Raw genomic sequence first — 13,005 nt, 5'->3', positions numbered from 1 at the left:
AGTGACCTAGCTCCACCAGCCACTGTTCACTTATCGAGGTTTTTCGTTTATCGGATTGTGGCCAACCGCCCTGTCCTCACTCCCATCAGTCTTGGCAGGCCTGATTTCTTGCGACTTGGATCAACAGCGGTTTTTGTTTTTTTTTTCACACGTCGCCTGCTTCTTGTTGTTTGCTCGTCGGCATCGCCGAGTATCTTGAACCATTGGAAACTCATTGTACAGCATGGGTAAAAAGAAAAACAACATGGCGAACCGCGGAGTTGCCAGTGCCTTGGCCACCGCCAACCTACCACTCATCAATCTCACCAATCTCACCAATCTCACCAAGGACACGGAACCTGCCGCAACACCAGTGGCTCGGAGTGACTCTGAAGGAAAATCCTCCTCGGGCAGTCTTAAGCGGCCCGGTCCTCATGATGCTGACGACGATGACGGTTGGCAGACCATTGAGCGCGGCCGGCCAGTTAAAAAACACAAGAAGATTCCCACTCCCAACTCAGCTCGATATCCTGCCCTGCATTTCTCAGAGAAGTCAAGACTGCAGTCCAAGGTCAACCTTTCAGCTTTCCGCGATCTAATCCTGTATCTTTTCGCCGATGGTCCCGCGCCACAATGGATCTCCGTCTCACAGCGCCCAGAGTTCAGAAAGGTTGTTGCCATCATGGTGCCTGGTCTGGAGGAGGCCATGTTCGAGCCCGGTTTCGACTATTCCAAGTATGAGACGCCCACGCTGGATCAAGCGATCAAGCAGATTGGCGATGGTTCTTCTCCAGATCACTACTACCCTCGGCCTCTCAGCAAAGAGGCCTTGCCAACCTCGTTGCAACCGTTTGCAGACATGTTCCCGCACCTCTGGCCTGTCAAGGCACCCGGGGACGACAAGTATGGCAGATTACACTCGCCTTTGACCACGATGCTCACTGCTCCTCTGAATAAGAACAAAGACAAGAGCAAAGACAAGGCCGGGCCAGACTCTCACAGAGATATCAGAACTAGAATCACCGAGTTCCTCGCCACTCCAGAAGAACTGATGGACAACGGATTTCCAGTGCATCCGGCCTTGCTGCCAGAAGGTGAGCGCAGGGACTCTTTTAAGAATCCAGAAGGGTGGGCACACACCAGGGTCAGCAAGCTTGAAGATGGAGATGTTCCCGAGAGCGAAATCCAGCAAGGGAGCATCACAGCTGGGCGAGAGGTCCTTGCCATCGACTGCGAGATGTGTTTGACCGGGCCTGGCGAGCTTGCTCTCACGAGAGTGAGCTTGGTTTCTTGGGATGGCGAAACAGTTCTTGACGAGCTGGTCAAGCCTGAGAAGCCCATCACCGATTATGTCACCCAATACTCAGGAATCACCAAGGAGATGCTCGATCCTGTCACAACAACCCTGAGCGATATCCAGGCTAAACTGCTTGATCTTTTACATCCCCGCACAATCCTCTTGGGTCACTCACTTGACTCGGATCTCAAAGCTCTCCAACTCGCCCATCCCTTCATCGTGGACACGTCGATGCTCTTCCCCCACGCTCGCGGCCCACCGCTCAAAAACTCACTCAAGTACCTTGCCCAACGCCACCTGAGCCGTGAAGTCCAGAAAGGCGGTGGCACCATCAACGGGCATGACAGTGTGGAAGACGCCAAAACCTGTTTAGACCTCGTCAAGAAGAAGTGTGAGAAAGGAAAGGCCTGGGCTACCGGTGACTCGCAAGGTGAGAATTTGTTCAGACGCCTCGCCCGCTCCGGAACAGCCTACCGCGCCACAGCCGGGCCCGTGGCAACTGGCGGTCTCCCTGTGGGGAAAACGAGTGCAGCTGTTGAATGGGGCGATGTGTCCAGAAGTGCTTGCAACGCTGCGACGGTTGCCATATCCTGCAAGACGGACGCCGAGGTTGAAGCGGGCGTGATTCGCGCAGTCAAGGGCGACCCGGATGGATTGGAGGTTCCAGGAGGCGGTGTTGACTTTGTCTGGGCGAGGTTGAGAGAGTTGGAGTTTGTTCAGGGGTGGGCCAACAGACACAAGCCGAACACTCCTCCTGTTGCTACGGTTGCAGAGGAGACGCCCGAGGTTCAAGACGTGAATGGCGATGCTGAGAAAGAGGCAGTTTCTCCTCTGGAGGAGTGCCTATCTACGCTTGCGCAGCGACTCCAGAGGATCCACGCTGCGTTGCCCCCTTGCACACTGTTGATGGTGTTGAGCGGGACGGGCGACCCGAGGGAGATGAGCAGACTGCAGGCTATGCATTCCCAGTTCAAGAAGGAGTATAACACTCCTGGGACGAAGTGGGATCAGCTCAGTGTGAAGTGGACGACGGACGAGGAGGACGCGTTGAGGAAGGCAGTCAAGGTGGCGAGGGCCGGTGTTGGATTCCTAAGCGTCAAATGATGGACAGCTGATTGGCATATGGTGCTGGGGGGAGTTGAACCGAGATACCCAAGCAGCGTTCCGGTTAATTGGGTGGGAATATTTTCTTGTAACAGCGATTGTACAGCAGCAGCAGCAACCAGACAACCTGGTCCTTGAAGAAACAAGACCAGGCACAATACCAAAAACTTTCAAAACATGGTGGACCTCGTGTATGCAGTGATAACAATGACAATTGTGACTCGCTTTGTGTATATGGCTATTTGTCTCTATGCACTACCCAGCAACGCTACCAGCCCCCCTCCCCACCAGCTATTGTATGCCACAGAATAATCGCCACGAAAATGCTGATTGCAATGCCTCTCCTTTCGCCTCCTTCCCAACACTTACCCAAAACCTGTTACCGCCCCTTTTCAGCCAAACAAAGGAAATATCAACAACCCCTACTCTCACACAACCAACAACCTCTCCCAAACCACCCCCTTCCTACCAGTCAAGTGCCACAGCCCCCCTTTCTCACACGCACCTTTGTTACGGTCACCGTCCCCGTCAAAAATCAAACTCTCCTCTGAAAATATCAGGGTCAACTCCAACAACAACCTTCTCGGCCAGATCCCTCCTCCCCATCTGGGTGAAAACCCTCCTCAGCGTATCATACAGCGTCGTGCTCCTATTCTGAGTGGTCATGGCGTCAATCCTCGCGTCCGTGTCCGGACCACCTCCGCCACCGAGCAGCTCCCTAGCCTTTTCCCTCCCGCTCTTCTCGACAGACTTGTGCATATCCAATGAAGCGAGCAAATGCCCCGCCGCCTCGGCATGGCACCCGATGTTGATGCAAGAAACACCCAGGTTATATCTCGCCCTGACAAAGTTGGGGTTGATCGACAGCGCCTTTTCGTACGCGGCAATCGCCTCCTCTGAGCGGCCCGAGTTGGCGAGCGTGGCACCGAGGCGGTTCCAGAGGAGGTGGATCTGCTCGCGCTGGTTGGAGGTGCCCATTTCCGAGGAGTGGAGCGCGGCTTGGAAGCAGTCGACCGCCTTGTCGTACTCCTCGGCGCCGTAGAAGAGCACTCCGAGGCCGACCTGGACGTCGGGGTCCATGTGGTCTCCGTCGGGGGCCAAGCGGGCAGCTTCGAGGAACAGGCTGGTGACGCGGTCGTGGAGCTGGGCGCGGTCGGTAAAGCCGAGCTCGGCAGCGGACGACAGATCTTGCGGGGCAATGACCTGGGGGTACTTGACGCTGAGCCACCTTTCGAGGGTGCGGTAGGCAGTGCTGTCGTAGCCTTCGTTTGTGTAAGAGACGGCCAGACCCATCAAAGCGGCGAGGTTGTTGGGGTCGAGCTTCATGGCTTGTTCAAGAGCGCGGATAGCAGCCTCCTCCTTTTCGTTTTGGGCTTGCACATGGCCAAGATAGACCCAGGCCTCAACGTGTTCGGGGTCCTTTTGGACGGCAGCCTCAAAAGCAAGAGCGGCCAGGGAAAGGTTTCCGCCTTCGTTCATGATCCGAATGCCCTCTTCAAATGGGTTTGTCGTGTTCTCGAAGATGTTCTCATCCTCGAAGAGATAATCCTGAACGATGGGATCGGCTCCGAGCCTGTTGTTCAGTCCCCAGTCGTGGAGATTATCTCCGCCAAAGTTGGCGCTGTCGAACTTGGCAAAGTCGTCCTCGATATCGTCCAGTTCCTTGAGCTGCGCCTGCTCTGCTTGGATGCCGCGCCATATCGACTCCAGGTCACCGTAGCCGGTTTCGGAGTGCAGGAGCTTCTCGTCCATTTTGTTCAACTCGGGCTCCATGGCCAAAGCCTCGTCCTTTTCTGTCTCCCGCAGTTGGCGATCGTGGAGCTCCATCTGCTGGAACTGCTCTTCCCATTTGCTCTCGTCCAGCTCCACAACCTTGCCCTTCCCCTTACCCTCGACTGCCGGCTGTTGGTGTTGCTGGAGAGGCTGGTGTGCCATGTGCATCTGACCACCAAACATGGGCTGGTACATGGGGCGTTGCATCATATTGTAGCTCATACCACCGCCCATCATCATGGGCCGCTGCATGCTCGCGCTGGCGCCGGGCATCGCCGGGGCATGAGATACGGCAGCCGCAGGGTTCATGTGCTGAAACTTGGCGAATTCGTCGGCGCTGAAGTGGGTGCCGGGAGGTGCGTTGAACGCGGCCTCCATCGCGGCCTGGGTATCAGGGGCCCATGTTGGCGAGAGCGGAGAGCCGGACTGAGCGCGAAGGTGATCGAGATGGGCGTGGGCCAAAGGACCCTGCTGCTGCTCGAGGGGCATGTCGGGAAGGGTGGCATTCTGGTGGAGGAAGCCATTCATCATCTATTCGGCCAGTCAGTCAGTATCGTTCCTGTGCCCTCTTGGTCCTCACATCCTTCCTACCTCGTCTTGGGGAGTATTGCGGCCAACATTTCGGAAGCCACCCATAGCACTATTTGGGCCTCTTCCCACAAGCCTGTCATGCTGCAGGCTCTTGTCGTCTCCGACATGTTTGGTGAACTGGCTGAGCGGATTGCCCGCCGTTGAACATTCGGCGCCTCCAAGAAATGACATGGCTGTGATTGTGAAGTGTGAGGAAATCGCAAAGGCGGTCGAGTTTGGCGAGGGCAATAAGGGGTTCAATCAGGTGGGAGGAAAAGGAGAGCCGAAGCGTGTGGCGGGGTGACGGGAGGTATGTAAGCAAGAATCGGGCCCAACTCGACCTAAAATGCAGAGCGAGACGGTGAGCAAGTTGCTGGTTTTCTTTTGGCCTCTCTTGTCGAGCTGAAATGGCCTCGCGCCTGGCGAATTAATATTCGATACAGATGCTGTGCTGAGTTGTACGTTGTTTGTTGTCCGGACCGAGTTGATGTCCCGCCACTGGCAACAAATAAGAGCCATGTGCCGAGGCAGCTGCTGGAGGGTCCGGCCCCCCTGGGGATTGCTAAGCTGCTGGTTGCCCCGGGACCGGGCCCCCACTTTGTTCAGATTCGTTTTTCAGCTGGTCTTGTGCATTGGGGCTGCTGCACATTGAAGAAGACGACAAAGAGGAAAAAGGGAGGTGGGAGTCTTGGAGAGAGCATATTATTGCTACATAACATAATCTTACAGTCTATCTTTCGCCAATTTGTAACAGAAAGCATCTCGGTATAAACACAAATCATGGTATTTTACACAGTTCTGGCTACCTCCCATCGTTCACGACAAGAATGAAACCTCCGCCCACCATCCGGGGCCGACATGAAAAAAGGGGTATTTGCATCATTATCAACGAGGGTTGGTCGGTCCATCTTAAAAGCCGTCGTTGCTGGGACGGTCGTTGCGGTCGCCACGGTCTCTACGGTCTCCGCGGTCACCACGGTCACCACGGTCACCACGGCCACCAAAGCTTTTGTTGTTGGTGCGCTCACCCTTTCCGTAACCGGTAGCGAAGTCGATTTTCAGTTGTCTGCCACCAAGGTTAGTGGCGGCCAGCTTCTCCTTGGCAGCGTCAGCGGAAGCAACGTCGGTGAAATCGACATGGGCAAAGCCACGGGGCCAGCCGGTGGTGCGGTCGACAGCGATACGGATGTCGGTGACGTTCGAGAGGCCAGCGAAGAGGTTGTTGAGCTCGGCGTCGGTGGTCTCGTAGGGGATGTTACCGACGAAAAGTTGATTGGTGGGGGCATTAGGCGTCCTGTTCTGTTCGCGGGCACGGGGAGTCTGCTCCTCGTCTCTGCGGGGAATGCAGGTTACCCGGCGTCCATGCCAGAAAGAGCCGTTGACAGCGGCGCACGCAGCGCTGACGGCGGAGGCGTCCTTGAAGGTGACAAAGCCATATCCTCTGCTCATACCCCGGGGGTCGCGGGCAACGTAGGTGTCCTCAATCTCGCCATATGTCTCGAAGGCCTCCTTCAGATGCTGCTCGTTGACCTCAAACACAATGTTGCGCACAAAGATGGCTCTCGACTCTGTTACACACTATCAGCATGGTGTTCATATGATATCGCGTGTGCAGGGTGCAGACTTACTGTCGAGCTGCCTCCTGGGCTGGCGTTCTTCTTGGGTTTGCTCTGTGATGTTCTCCTCGGCCGCATGTGCCTCCTCGGTGACGTCCTGCGACAATGGGTCTTGCGAAGTGGGCTCCTGGGAATACCACCGCACAGCTTGCACAGGGACAGCTCTGGAAACCGCGGCGGCTCTGACGATGGAGAAAGGGAAGGGAGCAGAGGTGGTTTTGACCGAAACGGCTCTGGAGGCCGAGAGGGCAGATCGCACAGCGGCGCGGCGAAGGGATTGCCTAGTGCAAGACAGCAGGTTAATATATGGAGGACAGAGATGGTGAGCTCATTCGTTGGGTTTACTTACATTATGAGAATGGGGAGGGTGGCTTAGAGGATTGGTCTTGTGTGAAGGGTAGAGGTAAGCCGAATGTGTGATGGGCGGATGATGAAGTTTTTGAACGAACTGCGCCAAAATTTCTTTCCCACCAGCAAGCTTTGCAAGGATGCGGATGTTTGTGTCCCCACAAGTTTACCAGCCAGCTCTATACGGTTAGGCTGAGTGGGACATTGAGAGCCGACATTCTGCTTCAACCCTAACCCCGACTGTCCTGCCAAGCCAAGATAAGCTTATCCGATAACTTATCGTGGATAATCGTCATGATCCCCACCACAGTTGTTGACAGGTTCAAGACGAACGACAGTTCAATAAACTCGCCACAAACCACGGACAATTCTCCCAAGCAAAAATCCCAGCAGTCGAAGCCTCCATTTGAAGAATTTTCCAAACGTGCGCTTACGGTCCTTCCGCTCACCCGTGGCAATTCTTGCTGCTCCCAACCCCCACCATTCAAAAGACAGGGTCGGTCCAAGCACACCAAAAGAATGCATAGCTTCCAAGAGGCATCATCCCACTCCATACTCAAACCCTAACTCCTTCTCCACCCACCATAACATTAACATACAACAACAGGGCGTGTGGCTCAGTTGGTAGAGCGTTCGCTTAGCATCGGGACTTGATCTTAGTATCAGTCATCTTGTATGCGAAAGGTCCTGGGTTCGATTCCCAGCCCGTCCACATATCTTTTGCCTCATTTCAGTTCTGACATCTTTGTGCGGTCCTCCTCCTCATTTTCTTTTTGGCCATGGCTTGAGATGGGTCTCTGTGCTGTACGAAGAATCACGAGAGCTGATGTTTGGCCTACCATTGCGGTGTTTCAGTATGCTATTCTAGTGGCACCATCACCATAGGTGGTATACATACACTTGACAGGGACGTGTATGTTGATGCGGTGTGCTAAAAATTGAAAATGCTAGCTGAAAGCAAAAGATAGGACTTGAAAGAAATCTGCGATGACTGTTGAGTAGATGTTGAAATGTATAGGTTATGGCTTTTCACCTGCTTAACCGCCTTTTTGAAACCTCCCGAGTCGAGAGTGGCAATCAAAAGATATGACACCTAAGGTGTGTAGAGGCTTAGCAAGGGACACCTGAAATATGGATGTATTAGACACCTGTACCTTGAAGAGTTTTCAAAATCAATGTACTTCGATCAAAGAGAATTCTAGTCACCACTTGAAAGATCATCTTTCCTGGCACCATGACGCCTGGAAAGTGCGGTGGTAGCCATTGAATACCTCTTCATGCAAGTCTAACTGTTTGCCAGCCGCTCCTGAATATAGACGATTACCCCCCTTTATTTCTCGCTTCCTTTTAGAAATTCATAGGATGGCTCAACCTCTCCCTCTTTTGATAACGTTAACCTATTTCAAGATTTCAGATATCACCCCCCCAAACAGACAGCCTGCCCGTCCAAAAAAAATCAGACCACTTCCTCCTCTATAAGAGAAGCTCCTCACCGTATCACTACGTACCACGCAAAAGTCTCCCACGACAGTGGCAACCACCCTTGTACCTTATTTCTCAACACTCTCCCAAGGTACAAGTAACCTGCCGTGTGCTCTTCTGAAAGCTATCCCACATCGGATGGATGGACGGCTGTCGTTTGCTCATGTTACCTCACCTCCTGTCACAATCAAAGGAGCTACGAGAGCCATGTGTGCAGGCTTTTTCCGCTAGTTCAGGGGAAGGGGGGAAATGACATGCGAACAATCGGCCTTCTTGTGGTTGGTGTGAATGATTGTGGTACTGAGGAGGAGTGTTATGGTCAGTATGACAGATATGAGTGGGATGGGTTCAGGGCAAAGGTAAACTTCCGTGAGTGGGTGCTTTGCGATGGTTCCATCATCTCGAGTAAATAGTCGAGGGACCTGTAGCAACCCCTCTGGAAGATAATGGTCTTGCTACCTGTGTATAATGACATACGACGTTTCTCGCTCGCCCACCTCCGTTGGTTCAGTCATGGCCTTGTTCTGTATAGTCGAGAGTTTTCAACCAGTATTGGGTGAATCCGGCACTGGTAACCTATGTGTGCCATGTGACACCCAGTCTTGTGCCCCTGATAGCCTGCTCCTCGTCCTTCTTGCGGAGTGAAAACGCCATCCCTCGAGGACATCCGTTGTGCTCTGGGGCACATCCTCGCGCCCGCGTCCCCAATCCCATACTGATCCCCCCTTTCCCCCCTTGCTGTTGATTCGCCAGATACGTGCAGGTTTCCCCTCATGACAGTAGATGTTTGTGTGAGCAATGTGAGTTTGTGATTGGCGAAGCTAGCCACAAATGGCGGATGCAACTGTCCTGTGGCATATCAGTTCAGCTATAAACTGTGATGAATGTGGTACCTAACAGCACATAGCAGAGCACCGGATGATGATAAACCTGACCCTCTGCCATGATATCCGAACCTGACGGAACCGAGAGAGGGGGTTTTCAGGAACAGAGAAACACGTGGGCTCGAGGCACCCGACACAAAAGATCAGCCTTTCGTAGAATACCGTGAGACTCAAACTATTTCCAGAGAAGCTTGCGTAGCCTCTCGCCAGGAGCGAGTGCTTTGGTTTCTTTTGTTTCTATTCGAGCACTTTTCTTCTGTCCCTGAACCGATTCCTCCTCCTGCCCAATAAAGGGGCATAGGAGAAACCATGAAAAAGGGGCAACCTCTGCGTCTCAGGACGGAACAAATCAGGGACGCCGGACAGGAAGACCTTTCGGCCTTGGCTGCGTGAACATGGGATGGTGACGCACCCCCTCGCCAATACGAGCCAGAGAACACAGTCAGGACTGGGATGAACTGTCCATGTTCCAGTCCGACAATATTCGGTGGAGAGAGCCACAAGAGTACAAATCAGCTTTACAGCATGGCTGTCTCCGGATCAGTGTTCTTGTGCAGGGTGATACAGCAGCTGCGGTCGTACTTGTGGTAATTGCCTTCATTGGGTCCCTCAGCTGCCAGTTTTTTTCTTGTGCCCTGCAGCCCCAGCAGTACGACGCCATCTGGTGAGCATGAGATACTGAGAACGATCAGCAAGGTTGCAAGCAAATGTTCGTTCTGTCACGGAAAAAGAAACCAAGAAAAAGAAGCAAAGAAAAAGAGGGGTTGCCCTTTAACCCTCATCCGCGAGCGACGGATGTTGGCTTCACAAACACTGGCCGCCAGCGACTGTGGCCCAGCGGCTCCAACATGAGGGTTTTCTGTCGGCCGGAACCACTTTTCTATCATTTGGCTCCCGGTTTTGTCACCGCAGCAGCAGAAATCACAGTGTCACGGCCACAACCCATCAGATGAGCAGGGTCTCACGCCGGTTCCGGATGGAAATGCAGGTACAGGCAGGCTATTGAGAAGTTGACAATGTTCAACACAGTGCGTGTATCCGTGTTGTGATAGTGAGGATTCTGCTCGGCTATGCAGGAGAGCACATATGCTTGGTGAAGTTCGAGGCCTCAGCCGCATCAAGGGGAGGCCATCGAGAGTCGAGCCTAGGCAATCTGGCTTACGGAAAGAGGTTGCTGCACGGTCAGTTGGAGGCGTCCAGTGATCGACGAGTAATACATCCCCGGAAAACTATGGCGACATCCCCATGCGGGAGGATCTCCCGGCCGAGCGAAACCGCAAGACCTGACCTGGCTGGACTGGACTACGGAGACACTCCGCGCCATTGTTGTGCAGGCTTGGGATTTGTGAGATGAGATCGCTGACCAGACCGCCCGGATGTCGACAGGTGTCGACTAGGACTCCTGTATTGTTGGCCCTGAGAAGGCCCAGAGAGCCACGGTAGGAGGCCCACAACCCCGGCCGTGGTTCACCCCGGACAGATCAACCATGCAAGATACCGTTTCTCTAGTCTGATTAGTGGGTTGCGGGTACTGAATAGCCGTGGGGTGGAGAGTGAGGGGCTGCAGCCAACGTCGCCGACTCCTCGGGGACCTGTGAGGTACAAGGCTTTTGTGGCTGTCTACAGTCGGGATATTCTCTAACACTGTCTGGCTGAGTAGGCCTCTCTGTCGAAGAGACGTCGTAAGCGCAGCCGTCAAGGCATTCGCAAACCGCTTGCTTGAGACAACTGTACTGAGGTCAGCTTGGGTTGTTGTGAGGAACTTTGAGGGCAGTGTACAACAAGAAGAAAGCGGAAGGATCTGGCCCAATCCACATCAAGATTGGAACTAATCCGCGAACTGGTTTGCCTCGCATATCGATAGTCAAGGCGCTTGGGGCCGCACAAGACTGGGCTTTGCTGTACGTAAGTAGTTGGGTCGATATCTGATGGGTTTCGTACCGGATGTCCTGACGGTGTAGAATCTGCAACTTTGGTCACACTTTGTGCGCCTTTTAGGATGTCTTGCCTGTGCCATCTCCCAGCTTGGAAGCACTTGTCCAGAGAATGAAGCTGCAAGGTACTCAACAAGGCAACCCCGCACCTGACACGACACCTGTTCGCGCAAGATCGCATGCCAGATGCCAGATGTCCGATGCCAGACGAGCCGAGCGGTAATTGTGATTGAGAAACAAACATTTTGGGGGCGTGATCGTCCAGGTCCTGAGCTGCTTTCGGATCCTGGCGCCGATATGAACCAGGAGATGTGGGGCAAGGGAGATCCAACACAGCTGTGTTTGTCGGGACCATTCGAAACAGAGATCTGTCTGCCAGTGCCGTCTTCACAAACATGAGCAGGGGGAAATAACGGTGTTTTGCGAGTGGTTTCAACGCCATAAAGCTTACTGGGCTGGCTACCCCGTTCCCTTCTGCTCTCGGGCCGTTGAGGATCCAACCTGGAACTCCCCGAGAGCCTGTTGGTCCACTGGACGGCGGCTAAGGCGTCTCAAGACCGAGGCTTGACAGTACATAACGCAGTAATAAACTGGGTGATGGAGATTGGAGAGGCTATGCGCGTTGCCAAGGACCATTCCCTGGTGTGTTGTAGTCAGGACGGATATTCGCCCGAGTTGACGAGACAAAGTGGACGGTACCAAGGTACAAGACTCGGTAAATAATAAACGTGCCAACAAAGGCCACGAGGGCCGCAATCAAAAGCACATGGAACGAACCAAAAACTTTGAGCCAGCTCGGAATTTGGAATGTGACTTGCCCTTACACTAGTGCTCCCGCTATGTGGTTGTACAGACCTTTGGACACCAGCTGGCGTCGTTGGTTTCGACACCTGGCGGCAACCAGACGGCAGGCCCAGAAGCAGGCCCGAAACAGTGTCACTCTGGAGGCCACTGAAGCTCTCCCTCTCCTTCGTCACCGACCGAGCAGCAGTTCAGCAGCAGCGACCCTGGCCCGGCTGGGTATCTCTCGGTTCCTCTTTCAACCTTCAGCGCAACGTCTTGTCCGAAAGCATCAGCGTTTCGATCCGCCAGATGGGAAACAAAGCACGGTCCACATCCACAAACAAGATGTCGATCCGCCACGGCGACATTGCTACCGTACCGACTTCCCCGAACAGGCTGGAGCCATTCAGGGCTACCAAGGGTCTAAATATTCCCGCCGAACGAGCCACTGGGCGGGAAACCCTAAACGACACGTGCCGAGCGCGCAAGCAATTGTGCGCGGACAGGGGTTTGTGACGTTGCAATGCATCTGGCTGGATCTCCAGCAGGTTGCGGGATGATTCCGTATGGAGGAAGGACTTCATTCCTCTCAGCATCAAGTACCTCCCGCAGCCCGCCCCTCACTCAGGTATCTACGCTAGGGTGAAGTGACAGCTTTTGGTTCTTGGCTGAACTTCCTTGCCCGTGAACTGTCGTAGTGTAGGAGCCGGGCCTGTGTCTGGCGCGCCACGGAGATTATCTACGGCACCAACCACTGGGTCTTGTCACCGAAGAGACACCCAGAGAATGCTGACATGACTACCAAAGCCCTCCCGCTGTTGTGTTTCATTCGGCCTTGCTAGAAGTGTGGTTCGAGTGGCATATAGTGTTCAGCCGGAAGTCTGCCGAATCTTGCTCACACAATTCATACACGCCAATGGTGGAAGAACTGGACCAAACGCACGTTCTCTGTCAGCTCCCATGTTACGGTTTGGGATTGGGTCTCTTATCTTCCCTTGCATCGAGAGGCAGACGCCGCTTTGCAACCATCGTTTGGCTTCTGCAGGTGGCCCAGTCCATCCACTGACAGAGAGAGCAAAATAGAAGTATGTCCACCTGGGATTAAGTGACTAGTCAAATATACCTGATACTCAAGATGGGACAAATGTGCTCTACAGTATGCAGTCTCTGCTGTCACCCCAACACGGTGTGGCCCCAGGACACGGTGATATCTCTAGGTGAGAGAGGACAGACTG

General features: G+C 53.9%; 3 protein-coding genes across 3 annotated transcripts, besides 1 other annotated feature; 1 reads left to right on the top strand and 2 right to left on the bottom strand.

Moving 5' to 3' along the window:
• Nucleotides 1–223: 223 nt before the first annotated feature.
• On the top strand, nt 224–2,380 carry PODANS_1_18450 (uncharacterized protein; the record flags this gene model as incomplete). The annotated part of the gene is made up of 1 exon (XM_001907269.1): nt 224–2,380. One exon carries the CDS (start codon nt 224–226, stop codon nt 2,378–2,380), a length of 2,157 nt encoding a protein of 718 aa, XP_001907304.1.
• Nucleotides 2,381–2,908: 528 nt separating this feature from the next.
• On the bottom strand, nt 2,909–4,915 carry PODANS_1_18440 (uncharacterized protein; the record flags this gene model as incomplete). The annotated part of the gene is made up of 2 exons (XM_001907268.1): nt 2,909–4,684; nt 4,745–4,915. The coding sequence occupies 2 exons, from the start codon at nt 4,913–4,915 to the stop codon at nt 2,909–2,911; spliced, it is 1,947 nt and encodes a 648-aa protein (XP_001907303.1).
• Nucleotides 4,916–5,632: 717 nt separating this feature from the next.
• On the bottom strand, nt 5,633–6,690 carry PODANS_1_18430 (uncharacterized protein; the record flags this gene model as incomplete). The annotated part of the gene is made up of 3 exons (XM_001907267.1): nt 5,633–6,291; nt 6,352–6,620; nt 6,689–6,690. Coding segments are annotated over 3 exons (930 nt in total).
• A 603-nt stretch (nt 6,691–7,293) lies between these two features.
• Nucleotides 7,294–7,399, top strand: a tRNA (tRNA-Ala).
• The last annotated feature ends 5,606 nt before the right edge of the window (nt 7,400–13,005 follow it).

Source organism: Podospora anserina, chromosome 1 (genome assembly GCF_000226545.1).
Source record: "Podospora anserina S mat+ genomic DNA chromosome 1, supercontig 4".
Taxonomy (NCBI): domain Eukaryota; kingdom Fungi; phylum Ascomycota; class Sordariomycetes; order Sordariales; family Podosporaceae; genus Podospora; species Podospora anserina.
Note: the sequence above shows the minus strand (reverse complement) of the source record. Positions and strands in the feature narration are given on the sequence as shown.